At 30.6% G+C, this 20,594-nt stretch overlaps 1 protein-coding gene across 4 annotated transcripts in view; it reads left to right on the forward strand.

Moving 5' to 3' along the window:
* Positions 1-20,594, forward strand: part of LOC118200731 (uncharacterized) — a 51,569-nt gene that overhangs the window by 9,800 nt on the left and 21,175 nt on the right. For 3 of the 4 annotated variants that reach the window (XM_085812907.1, XM_035372687.2, XM_035372688.2), the window contains exons 3-7: positions 303-467; positions 3,824-4,081; positions 8,057-8,234; positions 13,596-13,715; positions 13,855-14,078. In XM_085812907.1, coding sequence (XP_085669033.1) covers positions 303-467; positions 3,824-4,081; positions 8,057-8,234; positions 13,596-13,715; positions 13,855-14,078 — 945 coding nt within the window. The remainder of the gene's footprint in view (positions 1-302; positions 468-3,823; positions 4,082-8,056; positions 8,235-13,595; positions 13,716-13,854; positions 14,079-20,594) is intronic. The other variant, XM_085812908.1, reaches the window with a different exon arrangement.

The raw sequence follows: 20,594 nt of genomic DNA on the forward strand, positions 1-20,594 counted from the left end.
TAGCTTTGAGGTCCGAATTATAGATCATTCCAGATTATGGGTGTCCGAATTAACGACTTTTGACTGTATTACTAATAGAACTTTTCAGCAAGTACTTAGCTTCCTTGCAATTTTTGTAATCAAGCATGTTTTATATACAAGCTTTCTAATGTTATTAAATTAGCATTGGTAAAATAAACTTTCTTAATGTTGATGATTGAAAATTAAAAATGCATACCCAAATTGATCATAAAATCTTTCATAGTTTTATTTTTGATTTCTCTCGAAAGTGCCAGCATATTTATTTTTTATTTCTTTAATAGAATGTACAAATATTAATTGGGTAACTCATGAAGGGGAGACAGCTCTTCTGCTTGTTTGTAAAAGGAGGCAAGGAACTGAAGCAAACGATGTTGTTTCTCTTCTTTTAAAATATAAAGCTGATCCTAATATAGTGGATAATGAAGAAGAAAGTCCTTTGTTAGCAGGTTTGTTTAACATGTCTAGTTTAACAAAGCATTATAACGAATAAGTATGATTATGCTTCATGAAATTATGCCTTTGTCTAGAGCTAAAGAAATCTATTTTATACTTAAAAGTAATAGCATTCAAAAATTTTTGATGGTATCCATGCATTGTAGTGAAATTTATTATTATTGTTCTAAATTCATTTCTAAATTACTACCATGAAATAGATTTCTAATTAGAATCTTTTTGAGAGGAAGGGGGATTTTATGAAAACATGTCATGTTGTCAGCATTTTAAATGTTTGATATATTTTCTGAAATAATTAAGTAGCAATTCTCAATAAAAAGATATGCGACTCATATTAACACCAGAAAAATTTATTATAAAGCAGTGTTTGAGGTTTATTCATAATCCTTAATGTTGATGTTATTTTGATAGTAAGCTTTTTTTATTACTACTATTATTATCATCATTCTAGTAAAAAAATAGGATTTCAGTTTCATCACAATTAAAGCTTTAAAACCAGAGTGACTTTTGTTACTTTTCTTTTGCAATCAAATAGGAATATCTTTATTTAATACTTCCTGTAATAATTCATATATGCAAAAATAACTGTAATGGAGGATTTAATAATGCTACTTTTATCATTTAGCTTAAATTAAAAAATTAATATTGCCTTGAAGGTGAATTATTCGCTTCACTTTGCCTTTTGATTTTTGGTTTTAATACATGAAAAGAAACTTAATGGATTTCATTAATATTTAGAGTAATGATTTTTTGTCCCAGAGCAGTCAGTCATCTTTAATTAGAAAACATTTTTAGGTAATGTTTGCACCTTAAATTCCTTTACCAGTTCGCTGAAGAAATTTTTATTTTCTTCTTTGAGATTCAGATTCAAATTTCAAAATACATAAATCAAAGTTTCATCCTAAATCTTTTTAGTCTCAATTTTTATCACTTGTAACTTCGTAAGTAAATATGATTGATGACTATTTGTAGTTATTTTTTTAAATCAATACTTTTCTGTTATGCAACTGCCACACGTTTTGGTAGTACCTGTTGTAATACTATGTGTGTATGTGTTTAATCATTCTTTTTTACATGGACACACATATAGTCCCCAGATGATGCTATCATTGGATCTTGGCATATGTTTAGCTTCTCTCTCACAGGGGAACATGGCAGATGCATAATGGAAAAGAACTTTAAAATCTAAATGCTTGGTGTAAATGGAATGAATTTCCCTTAAAAGTTATGCAGTAATAGCATGCCTTTGATGGATTGTTAATCATTATATGCTTGGATAAACTAAATAACCAACCATTTTCTTAATAGTTAATACTTCTGTAAATTAAAATTATTTAGGATGGTTGTAGATTTATTATGTAAATTGATATTTTACAGCTGTATGTATTTTGTTGGCTAAGTGTGACTTGTTAATGTTTTTCTTTAAAATCATTATAGTGTATCTTCAAAATTTTCCAATTTTTAGACTCGTAACTTGCCGATAAGGCAAAGTCTTATAATAAAGTATTGAAATAATAAATTGATTATCATTATTTTCTATTGATTTTATAAATGGAATTTTTTTTAATATTATGTTGCTTATCCATTCTTCAGTATGGTGCAATATATTTCACTCATTAATTACTTTGAGAAAAATGCCATCCATTAATTTATTTTGTAGCATTTCTTAACTAAACTCTAGGTGTGCCTCTTTGCTCTCATTTCGTTATAAAGTGCATAATTATCTTCTGTGTTAACATTTCTAAATTATTTTAACTTGGGAAAAGATTATTATGCATTGCATGAATCGAGTACTTGTACTTTCATTAGGATAAATTCAGTGTCAGTCCAAGATTTTATTGCTAAAATAAAAAAGGAATGTAAGCTAATTACTTTAGGAAATGTGCATTTTATAGTTAGCTTTCTCTGATTGTAATTGTAATAAATTATCCGTTAACAAAACAGTTAAGAAATGAAATCAAAATTGAGACTAAAATAAATAATAAAATAAAAATAAAAGCAGCTAGAGAACTTGATTTGTACCAAGTTCTATTCAAGGAGGTATCCAAATAAAAGATAACAAATAAAAAGAAACAGAGAGGCAAGATATGAGAATGTTCAGAACATGAATGGGAATAGTACTTATTGTAGTTTCAGAAATCAATAGCTGTAGAATATGGCCGTAACATAAAATCAGTGAATATAATTTTTTTAAACTAAACTTTGATGCTTCGAAAGATGGAGGATATTTGTGCCGAAGAAAATAGATTATGGGTGATAAGAGTAATGTTTTTAAAAGGACAGACTCTTCATGTGAAGGTTTTGGCAAATTTATGCTACGTGTTTCTCAAAATCTTCAATATCAGACAACAGATTCATTCATTCTTTTTCACTTTTAATAATTAAGTATGGCAAAGTGTTAATAATTGATTTATGTGCCACATAAATAATATTTTAAATCACTATTGAAGCATCAGAAGGTTATCAACTAAAAGACAAAGATATATGTTATATATATATATAATTTTTGTTCTTTTTATTTGTAGAGGAAATAAAGTACGTATATAGAATTCTGACCTCTTTCTAATTTGCTTTCTTGCTTAATTTGTGCTAATTTTCTCAGTTATTCTTCTCTATACTTTTTCCTCCAGAAAACAAAAGCTGAATCATTAAAGCTATTGTTGTATATAAAATTGTTGATTACAAATTAATTAAAGATTGAGACTGATACTGCTAAAGTAACTGATACTGGTAATTTTTCCTGGGGAACTTTGCTGGCTAGATAAGTCTTTCCAACATTCATTGCCATGTTTTGTGTTTATCAGTGTTATTTTTCCACCACATTCTTATTCCACGCATTATGATTCATTCATCATTGATGTATAATTGAATTCCATGGAAATTAGCATGACCATGTTTGATTAGTGATATTCTGTTATCTTGGAAACATATAACTTTTTTAAAAAATATTTTATTATTATTACTTATTTACAAATCCTAAATGCTCATAATTAAGAAACAAAAACTGCAAAAATCGAAGCAAACAGAGTACATTTAGATAACGAAAGATGGGTGATTTTAATGGTAGTGCAAGTATTTATTGTAAGGTTGCAAAAAGCATCTGTATGTTTTTATGTTAATACATAAATTCCTAGGCATAGATTTATGAAGTGGTAGGCTTACATCAGCTATATTCATTTTAAGGTATAGGCTATGTTTGTTTACATTTATTTTTGGTTATTGGGGAATCACTTTGGATTATGACTTGTACAATCCCATTAATATGCCTTTTTAAATTCCAGTAACTGAAATATATTAATTAATTTTAAAAATAATAATTGGCTATAGAAAATATTTTTTGTTTCTATAGCTGTTCGAAATGAAAACATTAATGTGGTTGAACAACTTATTTCTGCTGGAGCTGATGTAAATGCTACTGATTGCAGTAGATGGTCTCCGTTACATGAAGCTGCAACAAAGAAAAATCCTGTACTGGTGCAGGCTTTGTTAAGGAAGGGTGCTAGTATTGATATACAAGATGAGTGTGGAATGACTCCTATATTCACTGCTGCACAACATGGTTGTGAACTATGTTTGGAAATGCTTCTGACTGCTGCAAAAGAGAGAGGTAAAAAAGTCCCTGTTTTATATTATTAGTCTGTTATATATATATCCAGATGAAATGCAATGGATTCAAAATAATGGAATTATATTTCAGTAAATATTTATTATATATAATTTTGGTATGCATAGTGCCAGGGGATTAAAAAAAAGATGGGATGATGTTGGTATGTTGCAATGATGACAAGACACTATGCAGTAACTGATGTTGGTTGCGTTTGTTAATATCGCATATTTTTTACTGCATATAGAATAAAAATACAACTGATATAAATCTATGAGAAGTTCTGTTACAATACATAACAACATTGAAACATAAGTTGTTCTCCTCATTATGTGAGGATTTGCCAGTAGCAAGAATGCCTCTAGTCGAGAGTTAAAGAGCATTCCGAGTTCTTACCTTGTCTAAAGCAATTTGCAGACTGAATTAATCATGGCTTATTCATTTTTTGAGTTATATTTTACATCCTCTGATTCGTTATAGTTGAAACAGTGTGAGAGCAGCAGCAGGATCATTGGTCCGTCAGCCTTCAGTGGTAGACACAGTATAGATCAATAAAATCCCTTGACACTGGCTATTGTGATTCTTTTAATGTCAAGTTGAGCCATAACTGAATGAATTATTGCTTCTGCAATGTCAGATCTCGCAACACAAGATCTACACCTTGTAGTAGCTCGAACACTGTGATTTGGTGTGTGTGTGTGGGGGGGGGGTTACCACACATATGAATTTCTTATCTTTGTGTGGTTTGCCATAAACTTTTAAATTCTTTCTCACATATGTTCACATAATTAAATTTAATGGTGTCTGTTCATATGAATGCATTGCCTAGTGATCACAGGTAAGCTTGCTTATTCATGTTTGAAGAAAAGGCTACATGAATATTGTAGTACTCCATCTAAAGTTGTTAATGTTAAGATGTTAGAATAATGTTACTTGAATGCATTTTGTAAGATAACCTGAACATGGAAAAGCCATAGATGTTTCAAAGAACTTCTTTGCTCCATAGATTTGATGCCACTAACCCCCCCCCCTGTTGTGAGATTTCATAAAAAAGAATAACCATAAAAATGAGTTTTACTTTAAGCACTTAATATAATAGATGCCATGAGGAAATCTGACATGCACTATGGTTCGAGTAACACGGAACAAGATTTACTACTGTCTAGGTATTTATCTTGCTGCATACAAGATACTTAGATAGATCATTGAGATAAATATAGTAGTAAGAAAGGAAATTTTGATGGTTCTCCAAATACGATTTTCAGAAACAAAATTGTCTGTAATATATATCTTCCAAGATATAATTTCATATTTTGTGCATGCTTTAACTAGATACATTATTTTAATGTATTATTTTGATTAACATGTTGTAACATACTATATGCATTACTTTAATTAATATGTTATAAAATTAGTCCGGTTTTTTTATTGCCTTAAATTCCTGATGTGGGGTGCAAATAATTAATTTTTAAGAAACATGATACAGTCAAAAGTCTTTAATCCAGACTCGTCGGGACTTCGGCAATTCCGGATTATAGATCATCAATTTATATCTGGTAAGATGGCATGTGGAAATTTTAAAATTAAAAATATGAAACTGTAATTTATGAAATAAAGAGCAATTATGATCTTATAGTGGCATGGTGGTTATGTGCTTGGTGTATATTCTTGAATTGACATGACTCCTTTTCCTTAAACATAACCTTTATTCACACACACCATAACTTTAAATGCAACTGAAATAACCGAATGAAATAACAAAATTTACTAAACTAAAATTCAAACATCTTATTCTCCAGCTAAGGGTGAAGTGAGCTAGTTCACTGCCGCGCTAGAATTTTTTACATAAACCACATGACGTGGATTGGCTGCGCACGCAGTCGAACATTAGATTGCCACAGAGTATCCCCCAGTGACACAGTCATGACACAAAAGGGGTTGGCTGTGAATTTCCAATTTAAGATATGCACATTCAAATAACAGTTATACTTTAAAATTGTACGTAAAAAAAGAAATGCAAATATATGAATAGTAATAATACATTTACAATTCTGATTGGAATATATACCCATACAATGCATAACTTAGTTAAACAAAAATAATGAAAAGTTAATAAGTATTTTATGTAACTCTCAATACGTATGGGGGAAAAAATCAAATATATATACACTGTAACATTTGCAGCAAACCACAAGAGAAAACTTTAATCATATTACAGTAATTAGTTTTTAGGAAAATGAACACGATGTCCACTTTGGGTAACTACTTGTTTTGGAACAATTTTTGAGTCTTTGCAGACTTCCTGCAGAAAGTGAGGAATTACAGGTGAATTTATACATTCTAACAACATATATGTTGGTTTCAAACGATCGACTGTAACTGTAATCATTTTGTTATTTACCTCAGTAATAAAAATTTTATCCATTCGTTTAACCACAGTATGAGGACCAGTGTAAGGTGGAGTTAGAGGTGGTTTAACAGAATCGATACGCAGACATACATGAGAACAGGTTTGAAGGGCTGGATGTACATAAATTGGTGATTGAATATGCCTAGAGGTTGGAAGAGGTCTAACTAAATGCATGACTGATCGAAGTTGTGACACATAAGATTCAGTAGGCGATACAATATTTGTAGCATTCATCGTATCTGACAGTAATCTAAGTGTAGTACCGTAGACAAGTTCAGCGTAAGTAGCATTTATATCTTTCTTAATGGCAGATCTAATACCCAACAGAATAGGCAGAATTTCAGAGTCCTGAATTTGTGCTTCGGATAATTTTTTATAATCAATATATTGATTATCAGATACTGCATATATTTCTACCCTAGATAAGGCATCAGCAACGATATTGTCATGGCCTTTGATGTATCATATGTCAGTGGAAAGTTTGCCAATAAAATCAAGATAACGAAGTTGTCGTGGAGAACACTTTTCGGGCTTCTGAATGTAAACAAAAAATATTCCATCTGGAGACTGAAGCTTTGAAGCAGTGCTTCACTCTTAGTCCCGAGCTGGCCACTCCTTCCTTTCTTACCTCCATGGGCAAACAGGAGGGAATACTAAGTCTTCAGTTGCCAATGGATGTTGAAAACCCTAGCCGTGCGTCTGCCCCCCCCAAAAAAAAGAGTGTTAAATTTTCTATATATGATGAAAACAAATATAAAAAAGGCATACATGAAATAATGGTGCATTTCTAAAATTAATTTTAAGAATTTATTTCTTATCTAATTTGGGCAAAATATACAGCACTATTAGTTGTAGAAGATACTAGTTGTGCTAAAAAACCAGGTAATAAAACTTCTTTGAAATGTGTTAAATGTGATAAGATTATTAGAAAAATATTCTGAAAGCATTTCTGAACTTTTTGTGACATATGAACTGTGCTGAGTGTTTTCATATGTGTATCTCCAATAATAAAATTGAAATAACAGTTTCTGTGAGTATGGTATATTTTCAATTTTTTAGTATCTATAACTAATTAAGTTGTAATTTTTTAAATTTATATGTTATATTGCTATAAAAATTTTGTAGTGCTTTGGCTAAATTATCAAAGGCATAATATGAATGGACCATTTTTGGTGTGCATTACAAATTCTTAATAACTTTTTGAGAAACTTTATAGAGTTAATTGTTAACTTATGAACAATATTAAAAAATTTTTATGCTTTTATGTAAAAACATTTTTTGGATATCTGAAGGATTTATTAATTTTACATTCTTCTTGTCTGTAATGCATAAGCCACAAAAATTGCAAAATATTGTGTATATAATTATTTGATTTTATGCATTCATTTTCTGTAAAGCAGTTCAAATATTGATCAATCTGGATGATTATATTTATTTTTGGTTGACATTTTATATTATTTCTCTAAAATGCATTTAATAATTATAATAATAACTTTGATTTTAATATGCCTTTTTAAAAAAATTCTTTTATGTGAAATTTAGTTACTCATGTATTCTTAATGTGTTAGGCCAGGAGGATGTTGTGAATGTTGGTGCTGAAGACTGGGCTACCCCTTTGATGATTGCTGCTCAGCAAGGATTTGAAAACTGTGTTAAAATTTTATTAGAGCATAATGCAAATTCTGACCTGAAAACATCAGACCATGCTACAGCCTTACACATGGCTGTGCAAGGAAATCACAAATTGTAAGATTTCTAGCTACTTATAAGCTCTAAACTGCAGCTTTGCATTTGAATGAATGCAAGTAAATAAATATTTTAGTTGTGGATGAAACTTATTAAATAAATGTATGAAATAAAATATGTGGTACATATATGTAAATCCCTTACAATTAACTTCATTTCTATTCTTTCTCAATTTCCGCTGAATCTTTTCTTAGTAATAGTACTAATGAGGCAAGCCCATTACGTTTGACTGATTGATTTTGCCCAAAATTTTATAAATCTAGAAATCTTAAAAGCAATGCATATACAAAAGTCTAGTGCTCATTTCTCAGAAGTAAGCTAAAAGAAAAAAAAAGAAAGAGTCAAGGTAAGAAAGAGTTTTAGGTAGCATTTCAGCATGATTAAAAACTTACAGAACAAACTTTAGGGCAGTGTTTCCCAAACTTTTCTCAATGCGGAACACATTTTGGATTCTAAAAGTTTTGAGGAACTCTTGAGTAAATTCGGATGTTTAAGTGTAATGGATTATAACACATATATATTAGACATATATATTAGATAAATAAAATATGTGTTTATTCCAATTTTTATATCATATCAAAAAACATTATCAATTTTTAACTTTAAAGAACAACTCATAAACCTAACTAAATGAAGCAAATAATGTAAAAAAGTGAAAAAATTTCAAGTTTTCAGTGACTTTATTGTGTTTGAGTCTTTGAAATTCTTTTAATGTCAGTGTTAGAAACCTGAACTCTTATATCAGATGCAGCATCAAATCAGTTTCTATATTTGGATTTTGTTGACCGTAATGTGAAAAACTTTCATCATACAAATCTGTTGTCACAAAAAGAAGTATAATATGAGTATCTCGTTTTATATTCTGTCAAAATTTGCATATGTTCTTTAAATCTTTATGGAGGAATCAGTTGTCAAGCCAATTAAATTTTTTAAATCAGCTGCATTCATATCTTGGCTGTCATTGAGAAAAGATTTTGTGTCCAAGAATTGTCTTCTTGGGACTGTGGGAAATATTAAATAAGCATTAACTGCAAGTCATGCAAATGTAATATTTCTTTGTAAATTTTGGTGTAATTTTTTAAACTTTCTCTATTTAAAATACTACCCAAGGCAGAGGAAACAAACAAACTCATTCTCAGAAATACTGAATATTGCAGTATAGCTTCATCACAGAAGAAAAACTAAAATATTAATTTTTTAAATGAATGGGGTTTTAATGATAAACATATTACACTTATATTAATAAATAAAAATCTTGTATTTAATTATCAATTTTTAAACGAAAATAAAATTAAAAAAAGCAAAACATCCAAAGAAAATTAACATTTTTAAAGTGCTTAAAGTACTGAAATGCTAACAGAAATGCTTTCTGCATGTATTTCATAACATCGCATGGTACCAAATGGCTTGGTATCATGCTATATTACTAAATTTATTATGCATGTGATTTAAACCACATTGGTTTATTTTTTGTATTAAATTTATTTTAAGAATTGTTTTAAATTGTGTTCAGTACATAAAAGCAAGTCTGGCAAAAAAAAAAAAAAAAAAAAAAAAATTCGTTGCATTTCTTAGATATCTGTAGCAGCAATTGAAAGTCTGAGAAACAGTTCCTCATCAAAATTAACAACAATTATGTGTATTATGCATTTAAGATGCTCTAATGAGAAAACTTAAAGTAGACAGATCTGATAATTATGGGGGCCATGCGAAAAGTCTACCTCGACCAATCCATTGGCCTGCATATAGGACATTCAAGTAACCATGCACAAGTGCTGGAATAAGCTAGTGTTCCATTATAGTGATAATACATTTCTTCGCAGATAGTTTCATAGTCCATCAATTTCAAACAAGACTTATTGAAGGAGATATGTTCTGGTAAAAAGGTAGCCATAAGTGATGGGAATTATTATTGATGCATACCTTCACACTTTGAGCATTAAGTGTACCTTTTCAGGTGAACATGGCCTTGTGTATGAGCAACATGTGCTGGAAATTCCAGTTCCATAGTAGTCTTCTTCAAGAACTAGCATGCTTTCAGTGCATGCAGAAAAATCAACAGCTCTGAAAATTTGCATTTTCTAGAGATAATACTGATTCAATCATTCAGTGCAGGAAATATGCCATACTATATCGGTTCCACCAGTTCGAAGTCTAAAACTCCCACGTTGATGTCAGGATCATTTTCTATATAATCTAGAATTGCTTTCAAAGTGTTCAACACTCTGTATGGTAGAAGTGTGAAACTTTTTTTTTTTTTTTTTTTGCAAATAATGGTGCAGTCAATAAAATATTGAGTGATCAGGCACTTGCCTCTTGGGAAAGTGCTCGATAAAGTAAAAGTAAAGTTTTAGCTTTCTAAAGTAAAATTTTGGACTTTTCTCCCACAGCTGGGAAGATTACAGACAAAGTACATATCTGCCTTCTTCTCATTTGCATGTAAATTTACCCGAAGTTGTTAATGATGTTGCATGTGAAAAGCATCTGTTTTATGCATATATCTAAAAACAACTGCCAGTAATTATCTTAAAGTGTAATCGTCCATTATGTGTTAGAAAGGTGTTACTTCAATAACACCAGTCATCCTTTAAATATTTAATAAATAAGTTATTCAAATATAAAAATATGTTATTCAAATAGTTTTCCAGCATATTAGTTGATCAAACTGTCAAAGTCTGTGATGACTCAATAGTGAGACATTATATGTGAAATCAACCAAAATACTATTGCATGTAACTGTTTACAGTCAAAAGTCGTTAATTCGGACACCCATAATTCGGAATGATCTATAATCCGGACATCAAAACTAAAAACTTTCTGCGCATGCGCCACGTTGACACATGCGCAGAGGCGTTCACGCGTGCGAGTAAGACCTTTTACGAATGCGCATATGAGTGTGCGCAAGTGCAGAATACGTTTTCGCGTGCGCATTTTATGTATAATGGACGTATAAGCTAAAATTATCTAATTATCTATTTCAGTTAATGTTGATGATTGCGTTATTCCTTAATTTTCGAATTGCATCCGGCTTATTATTTTTTGCTGACTGTAAGAGCAATTTTATAAAAGTAAGCTTAAACTTTCGATTATATCAAATAGAATTTCCGATATATATTTGTTAATATGTAAAGAATCTAAAGCGAAAGTATGTTTTGAAATCCGAAATCTGTTTATCAATTTCACGCTGCTCGGCGGCGGGCGCCTAATGAATTGGAAGTTGATTTGTCAGCACTATCCTTATCTTCAGCGCAGATGTTTTTATTTTATTTGGCTTATAATTCCTTACCAAATGTAGTATTTCATCTCGATATGCTCCGTCTTTGATATGATTTAAAACAAGTTCCTCGTCATTATAATTCGCTTCCGATAGCGAAGAAAAGTGACAGAGGTTATTGAAAACAAAAAAATTTCGATTGACAAATTAGTCGGTGTTCTTGACACAGCAATTATAGGACTTGAACGGCGGAACTTTGTAACTGAACAAGAAATTATGTCTGTTTAATAGAATTAAAGAGAAAGTATTATCACATGAAACAAAGCAAAACTTAAACAACTTACATTGAAAGAAATGTTTAATAAAGTTAACAAATAAATATTAAGCTTTTTCTTTTTGCAAATTTTGATACCCTTTAGATCATAATTGTTCTTTATTTCATAAATTACGGTTTCATATTTTTAATTTTAGAATTTCTGCATGCCATCTTACGAGATTTAAACTGATGATCTATAATCCGGAAAAATCGATAAACCGGAATCGCCGAAGTCCCGACGAGTCCGAATTAACGACTTTTGACTGTATATATAAACTTATTTTGCCAAAAAATATCTAGTTTATTGTTATGCGTGTGCAAATTTATTTATAAGTACTGAGAAAGAGTTTAGCCTGAAGATAATTATTGGGGAATTTGCAATTCCCCTTATGTTTCCACCATGCTGAAGAGGAAAATAAGTGCAACTATATTTAATCTCTAGTAGAAGTTAGATAGATGTGACTATAGTCATGAACTGCTTGTAACTGTGATTCATGCCATTTATTTAATTACATAATTAACTGATATTTAATTGTATCTTCTATTTAAATGGACCTTATTCTTGATGAAAAAGATGTCACAGATAGCTTCTTGTAGATTTTCTAGTTGGTAATTCATATCTAAAGGATGTACCGTAAATGTTGCAACAATCTTCTAGGGAGGTAGGGCACATCATAAGGATTGCATAGGAACCTATACCCGGAAATGTCAGTGATAAATGGTAGCAGAGGTAGAAGAGGGGAAAAGAAGTAAGAGTGATTAATTTGAAACATTTATGAGACATGAGTACAAATTAATGTTACAACAGATGCTCGAAGTTTGCACCATCAGACGCCAAACATGCCTGACACCAATGGACCATTTGAATGCCACAAATTATTTGATCTTTCTGGAGCAGGTTTTCCCAATTTATTTGACTATGTTCCACCAAATGTGAGGCGCAACATGTGATTTCAACATGATAGAGCCCCTGCTGATTTTGGACTGGATGTTCGTGTTTGTAACAGATCATTCCCACATCAATGGATTGGGCATGGTGGACCAGTTCCCTGGCCTCTACGCTCACTGGATTTATCGAGCCTTGATTTCTTTTTGTGGGAAGCCATCAAAAGTGTCATATATCACGATCCTATTGTGTCTGAAATGGATCTCGTTGCAAGATTCACCTGCACAGCTGCTACAATCAAAGAAACTCCTGGTGTGTTTGAACATGTCCGGCAATAAATGGTCTGTCAGTGTCAGGCATGTTTGGCCTCTGATGGTGCAAACTTTGAGCATCTGTTGTAACATTTAAGCTGTTGTACACCATTTGTATTCTTATCCAATAAATGTTTCTAATTAATCACTCTTGTTTCTTTTCCCATCTTTTACCTCTGCTAGCACTTACCCCTGACATTTCCGGGCATGGGTTCCTATGCAATTTTTAATCCTTATGATGTGCCCTACCTCTCTTCGAAGTTTGTTGCAACATTTACGGTACACGCTGTATATATATATATGATTAGGTTATTGTTAATTGATAGTGGACTGGTTTGTTTTTCTTGACAGGTCAATTAATCTGCAGTCAATAACAATAGCTACTTTTTCAATACTTTAAATTTTACTTTTTAATTTTATTCTTGAGAATTTTTCCAGTTTAAAATAATATTTCTGTACATCTTGTTGAAATATTTTTACTATAATATAATAGAAACCTAAATAACTAATACTTAAAATACTGACTCAAATTTATTCCAATAATTCGTCACATTAATTAAATTTATGTTTCTTAGAGATGTTATGTAAAAAAACGTTTCTAAGAACAATATATATTTACATTTTTCTTTAAAAGGTGTTTAGAAATATTATTAGAAAAAATGGACTTGGCTACCATGATTAAATGTTTCCATCCATTAACCTACATCAATTCAGATATGATATGCCCTTTGCACTTAGCTGTTGAATGGGGAAGGTATGTTCTGAACAAATTTCTTTTAGTTTAGATAATCATTTTTTGTATAAATGCTTTCTTATGCATTTAGTTTTTGTTTACTAATATTTAAATTTCTAATAATTTTTTTTTAAATGTGAATTATTTTTCTCCTTAAAAGCCATGAATCTTTGAAATCACTATTAGCTGCTGGATTTTCGCCCGACAGTTTATATGACTGTGTTGGACTTTCCATTCCTAATTATATACCATTCTTACCTGACCATGAAACAGCATTATCATATGCTGTTTATAAAAGAGATGAAATTTCTTTGGCTATATTGTTATCTGCTGGGGCAAGCAGTAATCCTCCTGTAAAAGATGCTCTTCATCCACTTCTCCGAGGTATATTTAAATTTTTTATTCTAAAAATATCTTATAATTTTATGTATGCAAATATATTTCAGTGTTGTTGATTATTAGTCATACATTAAAAAAATAATGACTGAAAAATAAGTATCTCAGGAGTTTAATTTGTTTCCAGCATATTAATTCCCACAGTAACTTTAGCACTGATCTCAGTAACTGGAACTTCCGTCCTTTTTTTATTTTGAAATGTAAACTCCTTAAAGACAGGAGTTCTAGTGTGTAATGTAAAAATCTGTCTGATTACCAAAATTTGACTGACATTAACTACATATTCAAATGACATTAAATAAAAATATGTAATGTGTGTTGTAAATTTGATCTTATTTCAAATCAATTTCCTACTGTCATTCTTGCCTTCAGCATTCAATATTGCACTTTTTCTTTTAGGCCAAAGGGGCAATTTGCCCAGAAGGGCTATTAATTTCGTTTTGGGATTTTGCATTGATTCACTACAAACGGGGAATAACATTTAAATTGTTGCCACCAAATATTAGAGCCCTGTATTATAGTATTTAAAAAAATTAAATCATGAAGAATCTGCATGAATGTGTGTATGTTTTTCACACTGTGAAAAAACAATGATACGTAGAGACACCAAATTTTGAAAACTTAATAAATCTACTCTAATATGGGCATCTGGAAACCTGAATTTGGAATTTGTTTTATTATCTATTTCATCTTTTTTGAAACTTTAATGAATTTTTTTATTAGTAAACTCAGCGATTTCAAAGCGAGCAATGGCAACACTTCATGGGGAAAAAAAAAACATTTTTATTTCCAGCATGAGACTGTGTATCAGAAATTCTAAAGGTATGCTCTTTTTAAATTATTTTGTTTTATTGCTAGTGAATTGAATTTTATGGTTTAAGTGCAAAGAACATGATATTTAATAAATAAAGCTAACACACACATTCATACATAATTCACATTCCCAGTAAATGTATAGATGTAAAAACTCTACATATATTTCCAAAGTATTCTTTAAAAAAAAAAAAAAAAAAAACAGAGGAGTAATTTGCCCAGAAGGGCTATTAATTTCATTTTGGCATTTTGCATCATCCACTATAAAACAGTATTTCATCCTTCAAATTGTTACCACCAAATATTACAGCCCTGCATTCTATTTAAAGAAATTAAATCATGAAGAATCTGTGTATGTTTCTCACATTATGAAAAAACAACCAAATTTTGAATAATGTAGTCCTCCACTCCAATATGGACATCTGGAAGCCCAAATTTAGAACTTGTTTTATTATCTATTTCATATTTTGTAAAACTTTTATGAATATTTGATTAACAAACTTAAGTGAGCAATAGCAACGCTGTGGGGGGCATTTTTATCTCCAGCGTACAAGACTGTGTATCGGAAATTCTAAAGATATGCTCTTTTTAAATATTTTGTGATATTGCTGTTGAATTGAATTTTATTGTTTAAGTGTAAAGAACATGATGTTTAATAAATAAAAGGAACACACAAAATGTTAAAAAAATGCCCCTTTGGGCGTAACATAAAATCTGAAAGCTTTCAGATTTTTTACGGTACTTACTGATTATTTGTACCAAAAAGTTGCAACTTTTTGGTGACTAATGCCAAGCCAATGCAGAAAAGAGAATAATCATTTGTATACTAAGAGTTCCTTCTGAGAGCAATCAGTCAGTAAATAATAAGCAAGCAAGGAACATCAACAGCAAACCTTTTTCAAGAAATCCTTTTTTTTTTTTTTGCACTGTTTTGCTGCTTGACATATACAGCAATCTGTTTTTACTTAGCTAAAAATCAAAGAAATGCACCAACTCAGCATGCTTTTTGGAACAAACTTCAGCATTGCTCGCCGGCCAAAATAAACACATGCTATGCACGTTCCTGGTTTACCATATGAATATTTTTAGTGATATCAGTGGGTTTCTGCGTAACTATTTTGGCAGCATGTTTCTTTGCATGGTGAATACTTTTTTGTGACTTTTCTATGTAGATATAGATAATCGGGAAGAACTTTTTCCCCTTCTAATTTTGCTATCATGCATTGTTTCACTTTTATTTGTTTTGTAAAATAACTTTTATTTTATATGTCTTTCATTCAAATTTTAAATTTCTAATTATATGTTTTGATGTTATATTACTATTCAAATAAATTCATTTGATTTTATTCTCTAAATTTAACAAAACAGTGTTTTTCTTTGTTTAAAGATAATTTTGGTCTTTAGTCTATTTGAGGCCAATCTGTAATTTCCATGCATAAGTTAAAAAATATTTGATTATCAAAAATGTCAGTTTTAGAGGGGGGGAAAGTAATTGTAGAATAAGAAAAGCTAAAAGATGGTTTTAGTAGGGATATAATCACCTCAAATTGAGATTCATGTTTTGCACTACTTTGTTAATGTATACTGGACTTTATTTATAAGTTCTTGCAATAACATTAAGAATTTTTCTGTTAGTGCGATTTTTTAAAAAAATTATTGAATATTTTCAAGTGTGAAAACATATGTGTGTCAAGGTTAGTAGTTTTGTTAGAGAAAACAAGAGCATCTGTCTCCGGTTGCATCATTCAGGGAGTGCCAAATTGAGGTTTCAAATATTTTTAGAATGAAATGCATTTTCCATTCTTAGCTAACAGGACGGAGCACAAAATCTTTTGTGCCCGGGCACTGAAAACTCTAGCTACAATTTTGCTGAAGGTCTGGGAATATGTTCAGTGTTATTAAATATGTTCAGTGGAATTTAGACCATAGGAATTTGCAAGCTTGTCTGTTAAAGCAGTGTCCACATTTTCCTACAGTTTATCAGCAATTGAAATCGTGTGATTGTCCATAAAATAATCTTGACATCTTGGGATTATTGCATATAGTTTAGATAGGATAGTTCTGCTATTGTAGTGTTCACTGGTTGCAATACTGGCTTTGTTGTGCATTCATCTAGCATAATTTCTCTCTGAATGAAAATATCTCAGCTACCATAATGATCCATATCAATGCATGCTGTGTGATATCATGTGCTAAACTTTACATAAATTATTTATTGTTTAGAATCTCTGTTGAGGCTTAATCTGCTCTTACTGATCCAATTCTGGTGTTGTGAGTCATTGTACTCATTACTTCATTATAAGTTGTGATGAAGATCAGACAGAACATTTAAAACATTAATTACATGCCCCAGAAATTGCTGCAAAATGTGTAAACACCTTCTGCATTCGTCCAGTGAAATAAATTTATCTTCATCTTCTATTAAATATAATAAAACTGTTCTAATTTATCATCAAAATCAAAATTTTTAATATTTATATGAATGTTGTATTTAATTATCTATTTTTAGTAGAATTAAAATTGTTGTATTTACCCGTGCAATGCAGGGACATCTGTTAAAGGGATATCCACTGGGCAGACTGTCTATATGAATAAATGTCTGGCCATGATTATGATCTTTATCATTCGCTGTTCAAATACAACTGATCCACAGTGGTTTCTACTATCAATTTCTCATAGCCTATGGTTTTGTAAAATGATCATTTCTGGGTGAAGCTATTCATGAGCAAGTACTACTGAGTTTTTAAAAAATATTTATGCTGTTTTAAAAGCCAGATACATTTCTGACATATGTTAAGGGCAATATCAGACATGTCGGCCACACTAATTTGAACTACATTTTTCCACTAACTTCTTAATTACATTATCTTTTATGAAGACAATTTTTTGGCCGTATCGTCAAAGCCAGCATTGATTTCGTTGCAATAAGTTTCAGCTACAAGTTATGAAACTTATTGTAATGGAATCAATGCAGCAAAATCTGCAGCAGAATGTGGTTTTTGCCTTACCAGTGGCAAAAAATGGTTGAAACTGGTAACAATTGACAGAAATTGATAAAAACACATAAAACATTGTACTAATTACCAATGCTAATTATGCATATTTTTAAGATTTTCCTTTCAGTTAGTACTCTTTTATAAAATTGTTTTTATAAATAAAAAATTATATGGATTTTAATTTATGTATATGTATATATAAGATTAAAAATTAAAATAAATAAACAAAAAAAAATTGATCCTTATTTGCTTATTTGAATGCACTAGTCAGATAAAATGTGTATTGAAGATAGTGAACCATTACTATTTTCTCTTCAGAGTGCATTTTGCATGCTGCAGAGGTATTTCATTTTGAGGGAGTAATTTTGTCAAAAAGGAAGACTGAATGTAATTTTCTGACATCTTAGAATGTTGTTACATCTAATTGAAAGGATGTTAGACCAGTAGTGGGGTTCCTATGTGCTGAAGGTAGCTGATAAGAAGATTTTAGTAGTTTGTATCAAGTGCAAGAAGATTGGTAGTGCTAAATGCTACAGAATGAAAGAACACCATAAAAAATGAAATGATGACATTAATAGCAAGAATGAGCAGCAGGTACCTTTCGACAAAGGAAATTCAATACAGTCAAAAGTCGTTAATCCGGACTCGTTGGGACTTCAGCGATTCCGGTTTATCGATTTTTCCGGATTATAGATCATGAGTTTAAATCTCGTAAGATGGCATGCAGAAATTCTAAAATTAAAAATATGAAACCGTAATTTATGAAGTAAAGAACAATTATGATCTAAAGGGTATCAAAATTTACAAAAAAAAGCTTAATATTTATTTGTTTACTTTATTAAACATTTCTTTCAATGTAAGTTGTTTAAGTTGCTTCGTTTTATGGGATAATACTTTCTCTTTAATTCTATAAACGGACATAATTTCTTGTTCAGTTACAAAGTTTCGCTGTTCAAGTCCCGTAATTGCTGTGCCAAGAATACCGACTAACTTGTCAATAGAAATTTTTTCATTTTCACTAAGCTCTCTGTCACTTTCTTCATGTCTTTATCCATTTTTTGCAGCAATTCCACTTTTTGTTTGATGGACATCGAAACACACTTTCGTTTTGTAGATCCTTTGGGAGCTCCAGCATCGGAAATTCTATTTGACATAATTGAAGGTTCAAGTTTACTTTTATAAAATTGCTCTTACAGTCTGCAAAAAGCCGGATCCAATTCGAAGATTAAGGAACAACGCAATCATCAACATTAACTGAAATAGATAATTAGATAATGTTAGCTTATACCGTCCGTTATACATAAAACGTGCATGCGAAAACGTATTCTGTACTTGCGCGCATGCATATGCGTAGTCGTAAAGGTCTTACGCGCATGCATAAACGCCTATGCGCATGTGTCAATGCGACGCATGCACAGAAAGTTTTTAGCTTTGAGGTCCGGATTATAGATCATTCCGGATTATGGGTGTCTGAATTAACGACTGTTGACTGTACTTGTTTATTCATAGTTCAGCTCCATTTGCAAAGGAACCAAAACAAGTGAAAAGAAATTCCTAGGGGCGAGGGAAATATTTCAACACAGCGGCAAAATCATTAAAACAGTTTTAAAGGATAAAGTGACCTTCGATATGTTCTTTTACAGTTCTAATACACTAATATATATTATATTAATACCATCAATACAAAGTCTGAGAAAAAGATTGAAATTTGCTGTGTACAAGTAGCTGAAGCAGGAGTAACAGAAATGTAAATGGAACATAAGCATAAAGTAAAAGTTGTGAAACGTATAATTAGTATAAAATAGAATTGATGAGAAAGATAACTTTTGAAGATGTTTACTACTTTTGGATATTTTGTTTATTATCAAAATCTTATAATCACCTAACCTAACTATAGGTCACTAAGCCTAACTATAGTAGTCTATGTTTAATACTTATTTAATGTTGTTCATTTTTAAATAGGTACACATAATCTTACTTTTTTTTAATTGTTCAATGGGGCTATTAGTCTTAAAATGGGATTTTGTGTTGGCTGACTATATCACTTTTTGCCACTAAATATTATTGCCTTGTATTATTTTTAAAGAAGTTAAGCAATGAAGAATCTGCCTGTATGTATCTATGTTCTGGGCACTGTAAAAAAAATGACGGTACCTAGAGCCACCGAATTTTGAATAATTAAAAGAAAAACATTTTTATTGCTGATTTACTAAGAAAATTGAATATCAATGTGATAAACTGAGAAAAAACTGAAAAATATTAAAATGCATGCCAAGACTTAACACTGCATCAGGAATACTAAACATGTGCTTTTAAGTTTTTAAAAATTTTGTGATTTAGCTATGTGGTGTAACTGCAAAAAAAGCAATGCTCAGTAGTAAAGCTAAAAGGGGAGAAAGGCTTAATAGGGGTGAAAGCAGATTGATAGACTGTGAACTCGGCGAGAACATAAAAAAAAATCTTAACAAACGCTTTTAAATGTTTCAGATTTTAGGTGATTGTTAAAATCTGAAGCTTTCAGATTTTATTTCTTTGAATTATTATTATTATTATTATTTTCAAATTTTTTTAAAGAAATGTAATAAAAATCATTCCATCATATCGTATGAGTTCCTTTTCCTAATTTTTATATTTTATTGACATGGTGAATTCAACATATTCCCATGAACTATTTTTATAATTTGAAAACATTTCT

This window comes from Stegodyphus dumicola, chromosome 3 (genome assembly GCF_044657685.1).
Source record: "Stegodyphus dumicola isolate Sdum_Otavi_A_Nest chromosome 3, ASM4465768v1".
Classification (NCBI taxonomy): domain Eukaryota; kingdom Metazoa; phylum Arthropoda; class Arachnida; order Araneae; family Eresidae; genus Stegodyphus; species Stegodyphus dumicola.